The sequence below is a fragment of the Rhinatrema bivittatum genome, chromosome 13 (genome assembly GCF_901001135.1).
Source record: "Rhinatrema bivittatum chromosome 13, aRhiBiv1.1, whole genome shotgun sequence".
In the NCBI taxonomy this organism is placed as follows: Eukaryota; Metazoa; Chordata; class Amphibia; order Gymnophiona; family Rhinatrematidae; genus Rhinatrema; species Rhinatrema bivittatum.
Genome location: NC_042627.1, coordinates 43,411,100 through 43,434,234, shown reverse-complemented (window position 1 = coordinate 43,434,234; position 23,135 = coordinate 43,411,100). Strand labels below are relative to the sequence as shown.

Here is a 23,135-nt window from a genome sequence, read left to right as displayed (position 1 = left end):
TCAGCTGCCCAATTCCTTAACCAAAGAAGACGGCGTGCCGACACTGCAGCCACCATGGATCGTGCTTGTACTCTGATAAGATCATAAAAGGCATCTGCTCCGTAGGCCACCACGGCCTCTAGTCTGTCTGCTTGCTGAGCCTCCGCGTCTGGCAAAGACTGAGATGTAAGAAGCTGTTGGATCCAACGAAGTCCCGCACGCTGAGCTAATGAACTGCAAATAGCAGCTCGCATACCCAGAGCCGAGACCTCAAATACCCGTTTGAGGTAAGCCTCCAACTTTCGGTCTTGAGTATCCTTCAATGCCGTCCTCCTGTAACAGGAATGGTCGTATGCTTTGTCACTGCAGAGACTGCAGAATCTACCGCTGGGACACGGAGAAGCTCTAAGAAATCCGTCGGGAGAGGATACAATTTATCCATGGCCCTTCCAACTCTGAGGTTGGATTCTGGAGTATCCCACTCTCTTGAAATCAGCTGTAAGATATTGTGATGAGTGGGGAAGGCTTTTGCCATAGGGCGAAGTCCCGCTAGAAGTGGATCCCCTTTCTTGACAGTCGGATCCGGAGTCACTGGATCTGGAGGAGGATCAATGTCCATCTCCTGGAGGATGTGTGGAATGAGTTCATCAAGTTCTCCCATCTGAAAAATGCGGAGAACTCTAGGATCATCCCCCTCGACTTGAGCTGTAAGAGAGGGATCGTCTGCGAGCGGGTCCATAAGAGGATCTCCTCCCGCTGCTGTCTGAGGTGCTGTCAGGACAGATGGAGATCCCCGGGAAGTCCCCGGAGCTCCCCCTACAGGAGTAACCTGGGGAAGAAAACTCCCCAAGGGAGTAGGCAGGCATGGTATCTTAGATGGAGGAGGCCCCCCCTCCACCTAGCAGAGAGTCCCTGCTATGCACAAAAGCCATGTGCATTAACACAATAAACTCTGGAGAGAAAAATCCCTCAGAGTTTCCAATAGGCTGTCCAAGCGGCTGAATTCCGCTAGTAGGAAACGGCAGGGAAGAAGAAAACTGAGCCCCTGTGTCGTCTGCTGAAATGCCGGTGCTTGTCTCCCTGATTTAAAATGGTCGCCGTTCCCGCGCTCGACGGGAACGGAGCCTGACACTTTCTGCGCGCTCGGTCCTGAGGTAGGTCGACTTTGTCTGGGGAAGGGCTATCCTCCCCTCCGAAGAAAACGCTGAAACGCCGACTTTCACGGGACAGGGATTCCCCCTGTACCCCGTCTCCTTCAGCCACTGACTGCCGCTGCATTTCGGCGCGAAAACGGAGGCTGCTCGAGCGCGCAGGGTGAAAACAGGCAGCCTAAATAAGAAGGCTGAGGGTCCAGCCCGGTTCTACCCCCAACGCCCCGCAAGAACCGTCAGGAAATGGGACTTCCCAACGGTTGGCGGCCCCGGGGAATGTAACTTCGTGGGGCTGCGGGTTAAAGTACTTCCTCACGCCACCGGGAAGGGGGGAGGGGAGGGGGGCGGATAGACACGAACACGGCAGGAGGGGAGTGACCGGCACCACCGATATACCCCTCGGACCCTAAAATAACGAGTCCCTCTGTACCTGAAAAATAAGAAGGACTTACCTCTAACCCTGAAGAAGAAAACCAACAGGAAGAGGTAGAAATAAGAAAGAGAGACAGTGACAAACAGTCTGTCAGCAAGTCCCAAGAGCCAGAAACCTGGCTAAATTATTTAAAGAGAAATTTAATTTAATAAAACTTTCCCCTAACAAAAACTTGATCCCTCAATCAAATAAAAAGATTATTTTCACAAAATAGAAAAGCCTAAGGCTAAATGCTGGGGACCTCAGTGTCCCCTGCTCGCATCTGCTGGAGTCAGAACTATACTGAAAGCTGAAGCAGGGGAGGCGTGGCTATAAGGCACCCCCCTGAGAGTTTTTTGTTCTGACTCCATCTGCTGGACAGGGGACATAACCCACCGTCTGGAATGATCCTGGTACGTACAGGGAATTATTAATACCACATCCCCATTTCCAAAATATCAATAACATACCCATTGGTTATACCAGAGGTGGCCAAATCCAGTCCTTGAGCGCCACAAAACAAGCCTGGTTTTCAGGATATCTAGAATGAATATGCATGAGATAGATTTCCATGTACTGCCTCCATTATATGCAGATCTACCTCATTCAGATTCATTGTGGATATCTTAAAAGCCTAGCCTGTTTGTAGCTTTCAAGGACCAGAGTTGGCCTCCCCTGAATTATACAGATACAGACTAGAGGAATTGGCCAAGAATGCACCAGAACTCTCTAGTCCAGGGCTTCTGAAACCTGTCTTGGAAACCCCACAGTAAGTCAGGTTTTCAGGATATCCACAATGAATATGTATGACGTAAATTTGCAATGGGTTTCCATTGTATGCAGATCTATCTTATGCATAGTCTTTGTGAATGTCCTGAAAATTAGTGGCTGTGTGGTTCTCAGGACAGGTTTGGAAAGGTCTGCTCTTGTCTTGACTGAGAAGCACAGCTCACCAGACCAGTATCAAGGCCTTGTCCCACTTCTGACAAAATCCTGTATATACTAACGAAATTTTCTCAGGCATGGCTAGTTAAATAAAACCATAATTAGATAGTAGTTGTGTAATCCCTTTTCTTTTCTTTGTTTGTCGTCTGCATTTTTCATGTTCACCAGTCCTCCATTTTCTTAATAAACTTCTTATTTGTTAGCGTTGTTTCTGTAACTGAATAGTGACCCACAGAAGTGTTGTCTGTATGCTGCTAATATTTGTGTGTTTGGGCTGTGGGTGTCATTTCTGAGAAACCGTGATCCCTGGGTTTTGTAGAATCTCAGTGCCCCTAGAAATCACCAGGTTCGTGGGGCGTGGTGCTTGCCCAGATGCAAGCAGGAACCAAGTTTATGGGTGGGAGGGTTGCTAGTGTAGGAGCACAAGTGCAGGTGTAGGGCCTGTGCAGTGCTTGGCAGGGCCCTCCAAATGACCAGCTGGTTAGCCTTGAATAGGCTTTAGGGATAGTGCTAAGGTGTTACATAACAGTCCTTGATTTTGATTTCTGTATAGGGGTTCCAAACCTTTTTGCATCAGATACCACAGCTTCACTGTTTGCAGTCTTCTTTTACATTTACTTTTATTTAATTTTCATGACCTACCAGTTGGGTATACTTTTCCTTCAAGAGCAGGAGCAGCAAGAACCAAGATAGCATGCCTGACTGTTCTCATCATTGTGGATTTTATTATACCCATTTCATAGAGATCCTAGTGAGAAACATGTAAACATTGCAGCAATAACAAATTGCATCTGTAGACTTAATTGTAAACCAATGAGTCTTTATACTCTTCTCAGACATGAAAAGTTGATCCAGATGACATCCATACCACTTTTAGTAGGTTTGTTTATTTATAATTAAATTTATATTCTGCCATTACAGTATTAGCTGAGAGTGGATTACAACATCCATAATGTAAACAGAAAAAATTAACAAAAGTCAAAATGGAATTTTAAAAATACAACACTAAATGGTACCAAATTTACAAAAACAAAGCAAATTTACAAACAAAGCAAATTATTGTATAAAGAAAGCTAAAATCATATTAAAACAAATCAAAAACACAATAATGAAACATTATATAAACAAAATAACTAGATTAAGGCTAATCATTACATACATTTGAATATGTATAAAAGCAATAAGGCAGTGGGCCAGGAAGTTCAGGAACCATCTTAAGACATATGTCATAAAATTAACAGATAAGAACGCAGTCTTAGCAGCTTATGGTAAAATGGATCTCTCTGAAAAAGGAATTCCAGAGAATGAGACCAAAAACAGAAAAGGATGCCTTTTTCATTGGCATCAACCTCACATCTGGAGAAGGGCCTCCTGTGAAGATACAGAGATCTGCTAGGAACATAGTTCAGAAATTTGGCATGAAGATAACTGGCTCAAGATTACACAATGTTTTAAAACATAATCACCATTGTTTTAAATTGAATTCTCCAAGTGATTGGGAGCCAGTATAAAGCTTCCAAACAGAGGTATTGGGGGCTCTTCACTACACCTCACTTGGATAAGTTGTAAGCAGTAAATACATTCTCTGGAAGTGCTACTATCAGTAGATTACAATATTCTAATTCAAATAATATCAAAACATGCACCACTCTTTTCAAGTCAGAGAAAAAAGTTTTAACCTGTATGAGCTGTCATAGAGGGAAACAGGAGGTTTTAGCAATAATGTTTTATCTGCTTACTATCAAATGTTAGACCAGAATTAATTAAAACCCTGGTGTATATAATATTGAAGCTCACAATTTTACGTTTAAGTCTTAGGAATCCATTTTTAAAGACTTCCCTATAAGTCATGGACTTAAAAATAATTTAACAGTTACAAACTTCTCTAAAACTTGTGGCTACTTGAATATTGTGACAGGAGCATCTTTCAGCAGAATTTGTTGCTTCTTATATGACCTGGGTCATGGCATGGAAATCCTCCTGATATTCAAAGCTCAGGCACCCCCTTTTTACATGATTTTATATAGCTCAACAGATTTGATGTAGGTGAAAGGGCGTTTTTAACAATGCTACTGTAAATGAACACTGTCATCACTTACTATAGGTGGATCTGATTTTGAAAAGAGCACCTCTTTCATAAAAGACATCCTTTTTCAAGTATTTTGAAAACAGTACTACAGTTTTGCACGACTTGGCTTCTGTAGGTTCTGCAATAATACAGAGATTGGAAGTCATTCCTACTATTACAGTAACACATTAAATATTTTTTTAATAAAACTGATGTGCTTCCCAAAATTACATTGTCCTGTGGTAAGAAATTGCAGTGCTTATTTACTATAGTAACCTTAACAGAAAGTGCACAACAGTTGCCCCTTAACATTTTCCATAAAAATGGAATTCTACACAGTTGACTCAGTTTTTGCCTAATCAGCAAGTAGTGTATGGAGGGAGCAATATTTTAATGTTCATTTTAGAAAAGAGAAGAACTGAATTTCTTGAGTATTCTACTGAATCCTTTACTTACAACAAGGTATAAGTAATGCCTTGGAGTTTTCTTTAGTTTATCTGGTTTGAACCACTCTTGTATGTTCTCATACAGCTTTCAGAGAACCATATCTGCATTGCCTAGGTTTTATACTTTATATTTGAGAAGGTGTTTTTATTCTTTCGATTCAGCAGGGGACGCAGTTGCCAGCAGCTTGCACTCCTGCAAGTGGACGACAGTCTGGTAGCAGCGAGCGCAAACGGAAAGAGCCGAAGGAAAGAGAGAAAGAAAGGGAAAAAGAAAAGAATACTTGTGTTCTTCTGTAACAGGGGATGGATTTTGCCTGGAGCCAAGTGCATGTCCCCAGAAAACAAAATGAGCAAAGAAACAAGAAGACAACCGTTCCATGCCATCTGTGCCTGACTATCCCACTGATTTCCTTTGGAAGAGGAAGGGTGACTGCTACAATCACACAGACTTCCTTTAAGTCAAAGCATGTGTGCTCTTTGAGATGGAATTGCAGGTTACAGGTTGGATGTGGCTATGCTTTATGAGTCAGAATCATGCAAGTACTTCATCTTGTCAACATGTAAATCACAGCAGTTTGTGTCATAGTGACATTCATTATTCAAGAATATCAGTTCGTAAGCTATTTCATCTTCTACATGAAGCAAGAGAGGACTGGTTTTAAGTTTCTTCCTGAAGCTTTTGCATCAGCATAATATAATTATAGTTTAAATTCCATGTTGAATTATGTCAGACTTCCTTTTCATGGCATTTCAGCTATATGAGAGTCTTGGCATGCAACCATTTCTACTTGCCAAGTGTCCTCCAACCAAGGGCCAGGTCTCTCATGTTTGTTTTTGACCCTAGGATTGGGCTGGGTTAGTATTGTTACATAATTTTTGCCTTATGACTAAATTTCACATTTAAGATCATAATTAAGGTTTGTATATCTTTCCGATGTATAAGACTTTCTTAGGTGTTGAGCAAGGTAAAGATTTATTCTAGATTTCTCACAGGTAAAAGATAAAGTGGTTGCAATACCCAAATCGGATCAGGGTCAAACATTTGGTTTATAGTAAGTTGGTTTACTCCAATTCTAGTTACTTTTTTATGTATGGACTTCTCCATCACAAAAATGGTTAGAGAAGAAATTATGTATAATCTTTATATGATATAGGAATTCAGGATCATGACAACTATATGTTATGTACACTTTTTCAAAAGGGTATCAATTTTAACATAAGCATAGAGCCCCCAATTATATCCAAAGGCAATTATATGAAAAATACCTGTATTGTCCTTAAAGGTTAGTTATTTCTACATGGTGAGAGAGGGTTCAGAAGTTCTCTAGTGTTGTTTGAGGGCAAAGAGGACACGGTTAGTCCTCTGGACACTGAATTTTTATGTAAAGGAAAAATGTTTCAATTAACAAATATCAAATGTGCTTAAGGACTGGTGTACCGGTTGCTGTTACATATATCCTGATATCTGGATAAACCGAATACAGGTTTACCCAATCTGATTGTAACAGATTATTTATGAATAGAGGGACTTCCCTGTAGAAGTAATTTTATTTTCTAAATTATGAGAGCTGAATAAAACTTGGCAGATTGTGTAGTCTTAAAATACCAAAGCAGAAGTATTTGTTGGATAAGGGAACTGAAAAGCTTTCTGCATTTCCATAAAAATGTGTTAATTCTAGTGATAGTCTTTTTTTAGTAATATATTTTGTTACTTATTTTAAAAATGCTTGCAAAATTGCTGTTATAAGGACATCACTAAACACTCAGCTTTCATTAATAAATTTCTTTCCCTGGATGACATTCCCAAGTAACTCATGGACTGGAAAACTGTTTAATGAGGCTAAATCCATCCATGCTGCTCTTCTGTCAGCAAGTCTTACTGTAGTATTGACACTCACTTTTTCTCCATGGACAAGCAGCACAAATAGCTACACAAGTGGGTAGCCCTGAGGATGGCACCAGTATGAAGATGTAAACTCTTTCCCATAACTCTTGAAGACGAAACAATCTTTTGAACATGCTCCTGCACTGCCATCCAAGTGTGAATTCCCTCAGGGTTTTTTTTATCTGTGGGTAGCAAACAGTTGTGAGAAGAAATAGCTCTCTCTCTCTGCCATCTCTGAACTTATTTTTTTTATTTTATTCATTACTATTTAATTTTCGTTAAAAAAAAAAGTAAAAAATAAATGTTGCCAAAATCAGAGAAGAACCCCTTCAATTTAGTTTTTTTAATTAGTTATAATTTAGTTTAATCACTTTTCACTCAAAACATCAAAGTGGTTTACAAACAAAACCGCAAAAAAAGCATAGGGGTAGATTTTCAAAGGGTTACGCGCGTAAACCCCGAAAACCTACCCCTGTGCGCCGAGGCGCGCGCATGTCCCGGGGCTTTCAAAAATGGGTGGATAGGGGGTGTGGCAATGGGCCAGGGGCGTTCCCAAGTCCTCTGGCACATTAGCCGTGCCGGAGGTTCACGCGCTGGCAGCCTGCCGGCACGCACAGTTACACCTGCCAGAGGCAGGCGTAACTCCATCGAATAAGGTAGGGGGGGGGAATTTAGATAGGGGAAGGGAGGGAAAGGTGAGGGGGGATCCAAAAAAAAGTTCCCTCCAAGGGCCGCTCCGATTTCGGAGCAACCTTGGAGGGACGGGGAAAGCCATCAGAGCTCCCCTTGGGCTCGGCGTGCACAAGTGTGCATCCCCTTGCCCACAACCGACCCTGGATTTTATAACATGCGCGGGTGTTATAAAATCGAGTGTGCATTTGTGTGCGCCGGGTAGCATGCACAAATGTACCCCTGCGCGTAAAATTTAAAATCGGCCCCACAGTGCATAATTAATATCAACAGAAAAATAAAAACAGAAAAAGAGAAAAAAGCATTAGAATTAAAACTAATCAAATAAAAGCAACAATAAGTAACAGATAAAAATAGCCTATTGAGTAATCTAAGCTTTGTCTCCATTCCTGAATTGGAAATGTTAGTGTGAGAAGTGCAGTCACATGATGGGAATTCAGGATCTGAATAGGATTTTTTCTAATGTCCTGGTCCTGACCATAGACCATCCAACTAAGCTTTTGGTAAAATGTCTCCAAGAGTGTTAAGATATAGGGCTATAAAGCTCAAAATCGAGCTTTCATCAAGCTCAGAAATGTCTAGTCCCTTTTCAAAGAGACATTAGAAAGAAAAAAAAAAAAAAGACAAAAGGAATGAAAAACAAAAGAAAAAGATTATAAAAGCAGTAAATTGCTGCAAAAAGATTTGGAACCCTATAAGAAAACACTGCTTGGTTGAATTTGCCCCCTAAGCAACTGTCTGTGCCGAAATATCCTTCAACATCAAGTGCCATGGTACCAGGCGCATTGGAACTGACCATATCGGCAAACTTGTGCATCAGTATTGTCTGTATCGGTACCATCCACATCTGCACCATGGGACTCAGCCCCATATACCATGGTGCTAAAAGTTTTGGTGTCATTAATTTTGGCACCCAAATCCAAACATTCATCAAAGGATGATACAGATCTTAAAAGGAAAACAAAAGGAAAGATTTTCCCTCCATAAAAATCATTCCAGTCACAAAATACCCCTTCTATTTTGGTATCAGAATAAGATCATTCTTCTGGATGAACAGTGCCAAAGCATTCCATGCTCCTGCTTCCAGAAGCATCCATCCAGAAAATGAGAAGAGTTTGTAAAATCTTTTATGACATATCTTGTACCACCATCTTTGCCTAAACATTCTCCGACACTTATATTGGGAAAAGGTCTCGTCATGGCTTTCTAATCAGGATACTGTTCATTCTTCATTTCTGAGGTGTCCACCCATACTAGACCCAGATTACAAGGAAGCTGACTATTCAGATAATTCAGATTCCTTATATGTATTGGAATCATCTTCTGACTTACCAAAACCATCACCAGAGCTGCAAAAATATAGTACACCTCCTGAAGACATGATCTATCTGGCCTTCTTGCAAAAAAAGGCTGAAAATATCTTTCCACGTTGAAGAGACCATTCAAGAATAAGACTTCCAGGAGTATTAAAATGTATTCAATCTCAAAAACAAGCAAAGGCTGCTCCAGTTCTTAAGACCTTCCAAGATCTTCAAATAAAAAATTGTAAAAATCTGATGCTGTTCTTCTAGTGGCTACAAACATTAATGTAAACTACAAGATACAGTAATGTCTGACTTACTCAAAAGTACACTTACCACATGACTTCCTTGTAGTAGAGTCTGCAATGAAGACAGCAAGAAAATCAAAAGCTTTCTCTTCCTTTCCTCCAACAAAGAATCCAGAATAGAGACAATTGGAAGAGACAATTTCAAGCAGCCATGCTTCAATCTAGAGTGGCAGAGCATCAGCTTCAAATGGTGCAATTTTTGTACATAGAAAATGACGGCAGAAGAAGTTACCAATAGGCCCATCCAGTCTGCCAAGCAAGCTTTCACACTTATTTTCTCATATTTATCTGTAACGCCGACCGCTGAGTTCAGGGGCCTTATTGGTAGGTTTTTTTATTCTAATTCCCTTCCACCCCCACCATTGATGCAGAGAGCAGTGTTGGAGCTGTATCAAAGTGAAGTATAAGGGTAGTAACCATCATATTGAGGCAAGTTATCCTGATATTTGTATACTCATACTGCTCAGATCAATGCCTTGTTATATGTTGGCTGGATGTAAATCCTATTTCTTCATTGCCCCCTGCCGTTGAAGCAGTGGCTGCGCTGGATATGCATTCAAAGTGAAATAGCAGGCTTAATTTGTTAGGAGTAGTAACCGCCGCAATAAGCAAGCTACTCCCACGCTTATTTGTTTACCCAGACTGTGCAATTCAGGCCTTGTTGGTTGTTGTCTGAATATAAATCCTCTTTTCTTCATTCCCTTCACCTTACAAAAGCTTCCAGCTGTCTGCAGCAAGATCATCAAGGAAAATTTATTTCTCTGCTTAATTATGCAGATGAGTGTGCAAAATAAATGGCAAGATCAGCGTATGATGCAAATGATACTGCTTATAGATCCTCAGCTATTGCAGTAACCACCAGACATTTAGTGTGGCATCTGGCCTACAAGAGGATTTTACGAGAAAATAACTGATGCTCCTTGCTCCAGGGACAAGTTCTTTGGAGAAAAAGTGAAGAAGACAGTGAAGATAATCAAGGAATACTGCACTGCTCTACAAACTGACATCAGCACCTTCACAGCTAGAGTCTCAAAAGTGAGAGCCTTTTCTCAATTTTTTTTTTGAGAAGATATTACCAGCACCCTTACTACAAACAGAAATCGAACATGTGGCAACAATAGCAGCAGCAAAAGACACAGCAATCATGCCCATGAACCAGGGACAGATCACGTCAAAAGACAATGCAACAGTTATCTCAAAAGACAAATCAGAATTTTTGACAAGCGCACACTACATTTCCTTCCAGTGGGGGGAAAGCTTCAGTATGTTTTTCCCTAGTGGACCAATATAATAACAGATCAGTGGGTACTCTCAATAGTATCAGGCTCTCAACTAAACTTCAAATCTTACCCTTAAATTCAAATTCATTCTAAAGAGAAAATTACCATTCAACGAACTAATAAATTTATCGTTGCAAGTTTCTGTGATTATAAACAAGTGCCTTTCCGAGATTGAGGGTATTTCCTCATTTCCCCCCCCCTCCCAAAAAAAAAGGGTGGCCTGCAACCAATTCTGGATATTAGAGATTTAAATACATATCTATGTTATTTATATTATATTATATATGATTATAACAAGTGCCTTTCCAAGATTTTTTTTTTATTTAATCGTTTTATATACCGAAGTTTAGCTATATGCCTTCACTCCAGTTTACATTTGGAACAACTCAATACATGTGAAGAAACCATAGTAACGCAAAACTGTAAACTGGCGTAGCTGGGAGTTAAATATGATGATATAATATAGACCGAGATCTAACAAGGTATAAAAGTATGATTAACTCTAACAATATAACATGATAACTGGTTGTACAACGATAAGAGTAGAACAGAAGGGGGTATGTTGTGGTAATGTTCAGGACTGTGGATGTGAATGAGTTCAGGTTAGGATGTATTCTCGGTTATATATATATATATATCTCTGCGTGAGTCACTGTATGGTTTAGATGACCATCAAGGAATGCATAGTAGATGTGTCTGAGGGTAATAAGTGTCCTTGAAGATATGGGTGTTGATTGAGACGAGTTGATTAACCAATCCCGTCTTTGAAGGTTTGTCTGAATATCCAGGTCTTAAGGTCTTTCTTGAATGTTTTGCTGTTATTTTGAAATCTTTGTTGTTCAGGTAGTGCGTTCCAGAGCTGGGGACCAGCGATGGAAATGGCTCTGTTTCTTACTGTAGAATGTTTGGCAGTTGACATTGTTGGGATGTCAAGTTTTAATTTGTTTGTTGATCTAGTGTTGCGTTGAGGGACATGCATCTGAATTATGTTATTTAAGCTTGTGTTTTCCCTGTTGTGAACTGCGCTGTGTATTATGGTCAGAGTTTTATATTCAATTCTTCTGTTCACAGGTAGCCAGAGTAAGCCTTTTAGGATTGGGGTAATGTGGTCAGATCTTTTGCAACCTGTTAGTATTCTGGCTACTGCGTTTTGAAGTAGTTGGAGTGGTCGGTTTGTAGATTTGGGTAAGCCTATCATAAGCGAGTTGCAGTAGTTGAAGCTGGTGAATATGAGTGATTGGAGAATGGTTCTGAATTCAGGTTGGCATAGTAGGGGTTTTAGGTGTTTGAGTATTGAAAACTTGTGGAAGCCTTCTCTGATTTTCATTGATATGTGCTTTTTGAGGTTAAGCTCGGGGTCTAACCATAGTCCATGGTCTTTCATTAGTTTGATGTGTGAGTTGTCTATTTGTATTGTGTGTTTCCTGCCGATTCCGGATTGTTTTTTCTCGAGTAGTATACACTCTGTTTTTTCCATGTTGACATAGCTTTAAGTGGTTTAGCATATTTCTTATTGTGTTAAGGTGTGTCGCTGAAGTTTTTGTTGCGTTTTCGATGGTGTCTATTACGGGTATGATTAATTGTATGTCATCTGCATACATGTAGTATATTATGCTGAGGCTTGTGAGAAGTTGGCAGAGGGGCGTTACGTAAATATTGAACAATGTGCCTGACAAAGCTGATCCTTGGGGTACTCCAGTTTCAAGGGGAATGGGATCAGAGCAGTGGTGGTTAATGTTACTTTGAAGTGTCTATTTTTGAGGAAGGATGTGAACCAGTCAAGAGTTTTGTCTGCTAGGCCGATGTTGGCTAGAATGTGTATTAGGTTTTTGTGATCAACCGTGTCAAATGCAGCGGAGAGGTCGAGTAGGATAAGGATGAATTTTTTGGCCATTGTTGAAACCTCTTATTATTGTGTTAGATAAGTTGAGTAGTAAGGTTTCTGTACTTCGATTTTTTTCTGAAGCCATGCTGGTTGGGGTGTAGGAAATTATTGGTTTCGAGGTGTTCGTTGAGCTGTTTGAGAGCAGCTTTCTCTGTCAGTTTGGCGAGGAGAGGCAGGTTTGAAATTGGTCGGTAGTTGTTGAGGTCGTCCGTACTTAGATGCTTTTTCTTTAGTATGGGTTTGATTGTAGCGACTTTTAGTTTGTCAGGGAGTTCTCCTTCGAGGGATTTGTTTATTATTGCAGCGATGGGTGGAGCGATATGTGCTATTTCCTTTAGAGCTTGAATTGGGTTTGTGTCTAATTCATGGTGAGCTGGGTTTAATTTTCTGAAAAGTTTTTCAGCTTCAATTGTTGAAATGGATTCGAAGGTGGACCAGGTTGTAGTATTTTTGAGGGTTGGTAGACCCTCAGTGATTGTGTTTTTGCAGCAATTTTTAGTAATTTTGCAGATCTTGGGCAAGATCTTGGCTAAGGTTTTTAGCTTGGGGTATTGGGCAGTTGTTGCTTGTTATCAGATTATTTACTATGTTGAAGAGTGATTTAGCGTTGTTAGGGGAGTTTATTTTTTTACTGTAATATCGTTTTGTGTTGTTAATCATTTTTTGTAGCACGCTAGCTGTGTTCGGTATCTTTCGAGAGTTAATGGGCATTTGTTTTTTTCTCCATTCTTTTTCCTTAAGGTGGATTTGGCGTTTCTCAATTGGGAGTTGAACCAGGGGTTTGTTTTTTCTCGTTTGTTGTTTATCTTTTTTATTCTTTCTGGGTTTATGTTGTTGGCGGTTTCTGTTGTGAGTTGGTGCCAGGATTGAGTGGCACTGTTTATGCTGGATAGATCAAGATTTGATAGGTGTTTTCCGAGTTAGGGTATTTGATAGGTGTTTTCCGAGATAGGGTATTTCCTCACCCCCCAAAAAAAGGGAGGCCTGCAACCAATTCTGGATATTAGAGGTTTAAATACATATCTATGTTATTTATTTATTTCCAGTAATTTATATTCCACCCAATTATCAGCACTAACCACCCCAGACTTTAAAAGGCAAGGAGTTCCATATTCAGTCACTGACCAGATAGAAGAGTTAGCTGGATAAAGTTATCTGGATAACTTTGGAGATATATTCAGTAGTGCAGCATTACTATTGAATATAGCCAGCTATCTTAAAGTTATATAGCTAACTTTAGGATAGCTCTTTGGCCCGACCAGACTTAGCTGGCTAAGACCGAGATTCATCATTTTGCTATAAATTCGCATGAATAGTGCCCACGATAAAAAAAAAAAAAAAGGGGCGTGGTTAGGGAAATTTTTTAGATACCGCATTGCATAGGTATTTTACCACAATGCGCGTAAAATTTATCGCATCCACAATATTTCACATCGCAAGCTGAGAAGTGCCCAGACAGGTTTTTATCGCAAATCCCATTTCGGGCATAACACCCTGAAAAAAGGTGTAGTTATTTCTGGTGTTAAATCATGCAATAGCATGCATTACGCTATTGCATGCAACGTTAAACACCCCTCATTTTCATAAACTCCACCCAAACTCCTCCTTTTTGACTACATTTTTAGAATTTGCATACACATCTTGCGATGCGTTATTTATCGCATGCGTTATGGCATTATCATGGGCATTAGGGCCCTAATGCAATTTGTTAAATGACCCTGTTAGCCGGATAACTGATTAGCTGGCTAGAATTTAGCTAGATAAATTCCTAAATCGTCATTTAGGTAGATAACACCTGAGTTATCTGACTAAATGCTTTTGAACATGGACATCTTCAAAACCCACAGGAAATACCTGCACTTTATATTAGACAATCAACATTACCAATATTGAGTGCTACCCTTTGGTGTCACGGCAGCATGCAGAGTTTTCACAAAATGCCTAGTGGTTATTGCAGTTTATCTCCGGAAAAAAGACATACTTCTATTTTTTTTATTTAGATGATTGCCTCATATCAAGCAGATGAATAATAGGTACGCTTAGTTATCAAGACATTAACCTCATTAAGATTCATTGTGAATGTGGAAAAATCTTGTGTAATGCCAGCCAAAATGCCGCACAATTAGATACCAAATGATGCAAAACTTTTCTTCCTGTCAAAAGAATGCACAACTTGACATCTCAAACTGAATTGGAATCAGTATCTCCATCCATTGTCCAAGAAACTATCAGTAACAACAGAGATGAAGAAGTCAATAGAGTGGTGGGCAAAGCTCTTAAATCTTCTAAGCAGACTTCCTTTTCATCCACCAGATACTTAGCACATCATAACCATAGATGCTTCACTTCCAGTGATGTACATAGTTTATGCACTCAAGGAACCTGGTCCCAGCAAGAAGTAAAAAAGCATATCTATTAGAACTCAGAGCGATATATAACACTCTCCTAATATTTGAAAATTGAATAAAGGGCTCATTAATCCACATTTGGACAATCAAGTAAGAAAATTATTTCTCACCTGCTAATTTTCGTTCCTGTAGTACCAAGGATCAGTCCAGACAGCGGGTTATATTCCCTGTCCAGCAGATGGAGTCAGAACAAAATTCCAAGGGGGCAGTCCTATATGACCTCATCCCCTGAGCCTCAATCCTCAGTAACTAGACTTACAAAGCCAAGAAGAGAAGAGACAGAGGGATCAAGAACTGAACATATAGAATAAAATACTGAAATTTCAAAACTTTGAATAACATTAAATAAGTAAAAACTTGAAACTTGCAAACCAGAAAACTGTTCAAGTAAAAAACCCTGGAGCCCCAAGGCATTTAGTAGTATACAGAAAAGTAGAGAGAAAAAGAGCAGAGGCGTATCCCAAAAACCATCCACAAACAACAGGGAGGGCGTCTGGACTGATCCTTGGTACTACAGGAACGAAAATTAGCAGGTGAGAAATAATTTTCTTTTCCCTGTACGTACCAGGAGCAGTCCAGACAGCGGGATGTACCAAAGCTTCCCTACACTGGGTGGGCCGATGAAAGCCCTGCTCTAAGAACACTATCGCCGAAAGACCCAAAAACAGGGGCCCGCACATCCAAACGATAGTGCCTAGAAAAAGTATGAAGAGACTTCCAGGTGGCCGCCCGGCAAATCTCCTGTGTCGAAACAGAAGAGTTTTCTGCCCACGAAGCAGCCTGCGCCCGAAGGGAGTGTGCTTTAACTCCCATCGGAGGTTGACGTCCAACCCCTATATACGCTGAGGAAATTGCAGATTTCAACCACCTGGCAATGGTGGCCTTGGACGCCTTGTGCCCCTTTCTGGGGCCTGACCAAAGAACGAAAAGATGATCGGAAGAGGCGGAACTCATTGGTGACCGACAAATATTGCATGAGACATCTCCTGACGTCCAAAACCCGTAGGTGTCTTGGTTCCGTCGCCGCGAAAGAGGGAAGTTCTAGCGATTGATTTAAATGAAAGGAAGATACTACCCTTCGGAAGGAAGGAAGGTACCGTTCTCAAAGAAACTCCGTCATCCGAGAATCGCAAAAAAGGTTCTCGGCAGGAAAGAGCCTGCAGTTCTGAGATACGCCGAGCTGAACTAATTGCCACCAGAAAAATGGACAAGTGTGAGATCCTTAAGAGTGGCCGACTTCAACGGCTCGAAAGGTGCCTCACCTAGAGCCCGGAGAACCAAGTTAAGATTCCAGGACGGACAAGGTGGTCTAGACGGAGGCTTCAGTTGTCTCACACCTTTGAGAAAACGAATAATATCTGGGTGCGAAGAGAGAAGAGCATCCTTACCGTTGAAAAGCAGAGCTCCCAACGCAGACACCTGAAGCCTAATGGAGTTGTAGGCTAAACCCATCTCCAGACCTGACTGAAGGAAATCCAAGATCTGAGCCACCGATGCACTTCCCGGAACAATGGAGCGAGCAATACACCAATCTTCAAAAACTTTCCAGACTCTCACGTACGTTACGGAGGTCGACTTCTTTCTGGCACGCAGAAGGGTGGAAATCACCGATTCCGGATATCCCTGACGCCTCAGTTTGCACCTTTCAAAAGCCAGGCCGCAAGACAAAAGCGATCGGCCTCCTTGAAAAATATGGGTCCCTGTCTGAGAAGACGAGGTAGATGACCGAGACGTAATGGGCCGTCGCGTGCTAGATGGAGAAGATCCGCGAACCAGGGACGACGTGGCCACTCCGGAGCTACAAGAACCACCGGACCTGGATGAGACTCTATACGTCGGAGCACCTTCCCCACCAGGGGCCGTGGAGGAAAGACATATAGAAGAACGTGCCTGGGCCACGGTAGGACCAGAGCATCGACTCCTTCCGCGCCGCGTTCTCGTCTGCGACTGAAGAAGCGAGGAGCTTTTGTGTTTTTCGCTGTGGCCATGAGATCCATGTGAGGTGTCCCCCATCGGCGCTCTATCAGCTCCATTGCGTGCAAGGATAGCTCCCACTCTCCGGATCCAGACGCTGGCGACTTAGGAAGTCCGCTTCTACATTGTCCACGCCTGCTATGTGAGAAGCCGCTAGTCGAAGCAAGTGGCGCTCTGCCCACTGCATCAGCTGCTCTGCTTCCCACGCTACCAGTTCGACTTCTTGTGCCTCCCTGCCTGTTGACGTACAATACCGTAGTTGCATTGTCTGACAGAATTCTGACGGCTTTCTGACGGACTAGCGGTAGAAAAGCCTTCAGGGCAAGCCTGACTGCTCTGGTCTCCAGACGATTGATGGGCCACTTCATCTGTTCCCGTGTCCAAGTGCCCTGGATGGAGCTCGCCTGACAGACCGCTCCCCATCCGGTTAGGCTGGCATCTGTGGTGACCACTATCCAGTCCGGTGTCTCTAGAGAGACTCCTTTGGCCAGGCTCTGGGGATCTAACCACCAACCGAGACTGAGCCGGGTCTCCGATGGAATCGGAAGGACCGCCTGGTAATCCTCTGAGACTGGCTTCCAACGGGACAGTAACGCCTTCTGCAAAGGTCGGAGATGAGCAAAAGCCCATGGGACTAGATCGATCATGGATGCCATGGTCCCTAGTACCTGCAGGTAGTTCCAGGCTGTCGGATCCGATAGAGACAGGAATTGACGCACCTGTAACCTTAAAGCCTGTGCCCTTTCCAGCCGTAGGAAAACTTTTCCTTCCCTCGTATCGAAATGGGCGCCCAGATAGTCCAATGACTGGGAGGGCATGAGGTGACTCTTGTTGTAGTTGACTATCCATCCTAGTGACTGTAGCAGAGAAACGACCCGGTCCACAGCTTGAAGTCCCTGGATCCGAGACTTCGCCCGTATGAGCCAATCGTCCAAATACGGGTGAACCATGATGCCTTCCCGGCGGAGAGCCGCTGCCACCACGACCATTACCTTTGTAAAAACCCCGCGGTGCTGTTGCTAGACCAAACGGTAGAGCCCGGAATTGGAAATGTTGCCCCAGGATCTTGAATCGAAGATATCTTTGGTAATCCGAATGAATCGGGATATGGAGGTATGCCTCCGTGAGATCTAAAGATGCGAGAAACTCTCCTTGATGAACCGCTGCTAACACTGAACGTAGGGTTTCCATGCGAAAACGAGGGACCCGTAGCGCTTTGTTTATCGACTTGAGATCCAGTATGGGTCGGAACGTTCCCTCTTTCTTGGGAACCAAGAAATAGATGGAATAATGCCCCCGACCCAGCTCGTTGGCGGAAACCCGCCTTATTGCACCCAACGCTACTAGGTGCTGCAGGGTCTGCCAAACAGCTGTTTGTTTTTGAGCGGAGCCGCAAGGGGAGAAAAGGAATCTGTCCCTGGGGACGTGGACAAAATCCAGTGCGTAACCGTGTCTTATGATATCCAGAACCCACTGATCCGACGTGATGGAGGCCCACTCTGTATAAAAAAGAGCGAGCCAGCCTCCCACCCGAGGGGTCGGCTCGTGGGTTAATCTGGCATCATTGAGGTGGTTTCGGACCAGCGCGGGATCCTGGAGCATCCTTGCCGGTTCTGCGTCCACGAAAGGACCGGTTCCATCCCTGAGAACGATAAGAAGGTGTCCGTGGTGCTTGCTGTTGTCTATTTGTCCGAGCACGACGTTGATTCCGAGAACGATTTCTAGAGAAACTAAACGACCTGGAAGCACGGGGTCTGTCTTCTGGAAGCTTATGCACAGCATTCTCATTCAGTGATTTAATAATCTGATCTAAATCCTCACCAAAAAGAAACTTACCCTTAAAAGGCAAAGAACCAAGACGTGTTTTGGAGGAAGAATCCGCCGACCAGTTACGTAACCACAGGAGGCGACGTGCTGATACAGCAGCTACCATGGACCTAGATAGGACACGGAGGAGATCATACAGAGCATCCGCCCCGTAAGCCATCACAGACTCCAACCTGTCTGCCTGTTGAGCCTCGGAGTCTGGAAGATCCTGTGAGGTGAGTAATTGTTGAACCCACCGGAGACCCGCTCTCTGTGCCAGAGCACTACAAATTGCCGCTCGTACCCCAAGCGCTGAAACCTCGAAAATACGCTTGAGGAAAACTTCCAGCTTACGGTCCTGTAGGTCCTTTAAAGCTGTACCACCCGTTACCGGAATGGTCGTACTCTTAGTGACTGCCGAGACAGCCGAGTCAACCGCAGGGACCTTGAGAAGTTCCAGAAAATCCATTGGGAGAGGATAAAGCTTCTCCATAGCTCTGCTAACCCGGAGGGAAGCTTCTGGCGTATCCCATTCACCTGAAATTAACTGCAAGAAGCTAGGATGTGTAGGAAAAGCTTTAGCTTGAGGTCTGAGACCTGCTAAGAGAGGGTCTCCCTTTTTTATCTTGGGATCAGCAGGAGTTGGGTCCGGAGGAGGGTCAATGTCCATCTCCTGAAGAATATGCGGGATAAGACCTTCCAACTCGTCTGCCTGAAAGATACGCAGAACCCTGGGATCATCACCTTCCATTTGAGTGGATAGAGCGAGGTCATCCCCGGCTGTATCCTGAAGTGTGTCCCCTTGTGGGAGTGCAGGAAGGTTCCGTGGTGGTCCTATGGCCTCAGTAGCCTGAGTTAGAGGTAAACTAATGGGCTGTCCGCTCCCTCGTGCCGGAGAACCTGAAAAAGAGGTGTCTAAACGCGGTAGCTTGGGAGGAGGGGGACCCAGACCAAAAACCCATAGTCTGACTGGAACTTTGCAAAAAAGCCCGGTGCATCAGAACAACAAATTCCGGAGAAAATGCGGGTAAACCCAGAGGGGAACCCCCTGGAACCTCCGCAGCTGATATCTCCTGCCATCCGACTGAGGAGGAGGCGGTAAAATTGCCGGTTGCTTAGAGATTAGAACTCCTGTTTCTTCTCCGTCTGAAATATCAGCATCGTCTCCTGACAACAAAATGGCCGCCGTTCCCGCGCTGCGCGGGAACGGGGCCTGCCGCTGACTAAAAACAGCATCAGCTGTTTGGTCTCCTGTGCCTTCCCCCTGCAGCGAGCCGGCCTCCCCAGCAGCGAGGCAGCTCGAGCATCTGCCGTCAGCAGAAAAACGGCTTCCTTGACTACCGCAAATTAAGCAGGAATTAGGTCTCGACATGAGGTAAATTAAAACTCCTCACAGAAAGGCAGGAAACAGTCGAAGCGGTTTTTAAAAACGGAGGAAAAAAATAAATAACCTGGCGATTCGCGTCTTCAACGCTCGAGTCGCCGTCCCTCCCTCACACCGGCCCAAAAAAGAACCCTGGCGGATAACCTTCCAGCGGTTAGCGGTCCCGGGGAATGCGCTTCGCGGGGCCGCGGGACGGTGCTGAAAACAACTCAGAGAGAGGGAGGGGGTCAGAGGAGCGCAGTCAGGAACCCTGAAAGGACCTCGAAAAAATGAAAAGCAGCCCTCCAGTGCCGAAAACGGCAAAGAGGATGAAGAAATAAAAAAACCTGTAAGTAAAATAAACACTTACCCAATATGAAGAAAAGAAAAGGTAAGAAAAAACTGAGAAACAGCTAGCCAGCAAGTTCCTGTAGACTCCCCGTTCTCAAACACTACCGTGTGAAAACTGAGAACATAAATAGGCTAACTAAAATCTCAATCTTTTATTTATTTATTTATTTTAAATTCTTGATCCCTCAAAGAAAAAACTAGGAAAGGCCTAAAACCTAAATCCTGCACTGGGGACTAGCAAGTCCCGTGCTCAATCTGCTGGAGTCAGAAATTACTGAGGATTGAGGCTCAGGGATGAGGTCATATAGGACCGCCCCCTTGGAATTTTGTTCTGACTCCATCTGCTGGACAGGGAATATAACCCGCTGTCTGGACTGATCCTGGTACGTACAGGGAAAGCTATGTTTTATAGAAACAAATAAGGAGGCACAGTTCAAAAGCTGTATGTATGGCATCAGTAAAAATTTCGGAAAGCAGAACAAACTATAATGATCGGTGTATCAAGGGATTCTGGGCATATTCCAATAAAGAATCAGTAAAAATGTGAAATGTGGCTCCTCAAAAAGGAATTACCATGACAGCAATGCTCTGTCGACATCTTCACTGCACAAGTGTGTTCTATATCCCACAGTATTGGTTTCCATGTTTATTGCACTCAATAAAAACACTTTAATACAAAAAAAAAAAAAAAAAATGGGAAGCACCACTGATAGACATCTTTGCATCAGCATGCTTCCTCTGATCTGGTCTAAGAGGCCAACAAACTAAGTGTATGCCCATGAAGCATTTCTCATACATTGGGAAAAAAATCTCATGTATGTTTTTCCCCTGATACTGGTAATAGCCAGGAAACTATTAAAACTAAAAAGGGACAAAATACCACAAGGAATACCAAATACCAAAATACCACAAGGAATACCAAAAGAATTTGTCTAACCAACTCCAACTCCTTGGCAGTCCAAATCCCAATACCCACCCTCTTGACAGTCCAACGCCATTGTTTAGTGCATCTACCCACCTTAGGCTTTGTATATATTGTATATAGTACTATTTGTATATAGTACTTTTTATGTAATCAACCCACATATTTATTTCCAAGTTATTTTCTTCCTGTTCCTTGTAAGACATTTACTTGTCACTGTTGTTATTGTTCAAATTGTAAACCGAATTGATCAGTAATTCTGTTACTGGAAAGTCGGTATAGAAAAGTTCTAAATAAATAAATAAATAAATAAAACAATAATACTGATATCTTTTTGACGCTATGAAGTGTGGTCTCCATAGCTTTGAAGATTATCCTAACTCCATCGGTACATCTCCTAGTCTTCCTTGGTCTCCTAACCTAATTCAAAGGCACTCTTCTTCATCCCTACCTCAAGTCTTTGCAATTCACGGTGTGAATGCTGAAAGCAAAATAATAATGGGTTTACCTCATTTGAGGTAAAGGAAATAATTTTGGCTGCTAGAAAAACTACCATGAGACAATCATATAATTTTGAATGGAAATTTCAGCTTGGTGTTGTATGAATAATGAAAATCCATTCACTTGTTCTATATCTTTGTTACTGCAATACCTTTGCTATCTGTCCAATACAGGATTGTTAAGTTGATTTATTTATTAAAGCTTATGAAGAGATCTGATTAGAATCTAGTAGAGCTGCTGCAGTTGAGAACAATGGCAATTGTACTGTGTTTTAATCAGTTTTATGATGTTTTGTATATTTTAATGTGATGTGTTTATGTTATTCATTTGGATAATAGCACGTTCTATAAATTTTATAAATTAAAATAAATGTCGCATTCAATAAGAATTCATTAAAGCACATTTGCTGCTTATCAGTATATGCAAAGAATTCCTATCACTCAAGTTCCTTTGATATTGAGGTTCATAAAAGGCTTATTCCATCTCAAACCTCCATTAAAACTACCGCTTTTACAATGGGATCTAAACATTGTTCTTGCTCAACTTGTGAAATCTCCTTTCAAACTTTTAGTGACCACAGAAATTAAATGGATGACTTAGAAACTACTTTTTCTTATAACCATAACATCAGCATGAAGAATAAGCAAACTGCAAGCACTACCCATCGTACATACACATATTTCCAAATAAGTTTTTTTTTTAGAACACAATCAAAGGTTTTAACTAAGGTAATTTCTCATTTTTAGTTGAACCAGTCCATTTATCTTCCAACTTTCTTTCCATAGTCTCATGGTTCATTAGCGGAAAGTCTAAGCCTGGGATTGCAGAAGGGTATTACTGTTCTCTTTGGAAAGGAAAAAAACATTAGGAAATCTATCCAGTTATTCTTCTCATATTCAGCTAATAATCAAGGATGTCCAGTAAAGAAACAGAATTAATTTTCATGGCTATTCCAGTGTATCTCCCTCTGTTGTTCAGGGCTAGAATCCCTCTTCCATACAGGCAGGCCGATGCAATATCATGTGCATAAAAAAATGCATTCACGTTTTCTAATGTGCACAACCACCTCTCCTGGGCACTCAATGCAATGTGTAAGTGAGCTGTTGTGCTAAATGGGTACCAATGGATAATTTGTGTGTCCCTAGTGCCCTGTATCGACCACCCGGAGATGTGACTGCGTCCGCCACAGCCTGGCCAAAGCTCCCTCCCCACCCTCCGGCAGGGCTACTCCCAATTGGTCCTTTTCATTGTCAAGTGTCGGTGAAAGGCCTAATCCCCTTTCAGAACAGCCTTCTGTAAGGGGATTGGGCCTTTTTACTGAAATGTGACAGTGAATGAACCAATTGGCCATAAGTGAAACAGTGAATAAGTTAATATTAAGTGCCCTGTGTGTGCATGTTACCAAAACAAATGCTCAATTTGAGTGTCCATTTTATCCCACAGCAGCTAATTTACTGGCA

At 42.4% G+C, this 23,135-nt stretch overlaps 1 protein-coding gene across 4 annotated transcripts in view; it reads left to right on the top strand.

Annotated features, from left to right (window-relative positions):
* Positions 1-6,604, top strand: part of MINDY2 (MINDY lysine 48 deubiquitinase 2) — a 406,879-nt gene extending 400,275 nt beyond the window's left edge. For 3 of the 4 annotated variants that reach the window (XM_029574427.1, XM_029574425.1, XM_029574424.1), the window contains one exon: positions 5,164-6,604. In XM_029574427.1, the coding sequence (XP_029430287.1) occupies positions 5,164-5,298 (135 nt within the window). In that variant the 3' untranslated portion in view covers positions 5,299-6,604. The remainder of the gene's footprint in view (positions 1-5,163) is intronic. The other variant, XM_029574426.1, reaches the window with a different exon arrangement.
* The last annotated feature ends 16,531 nt before the right edge of the window (positions 6,605-23,135 follow it).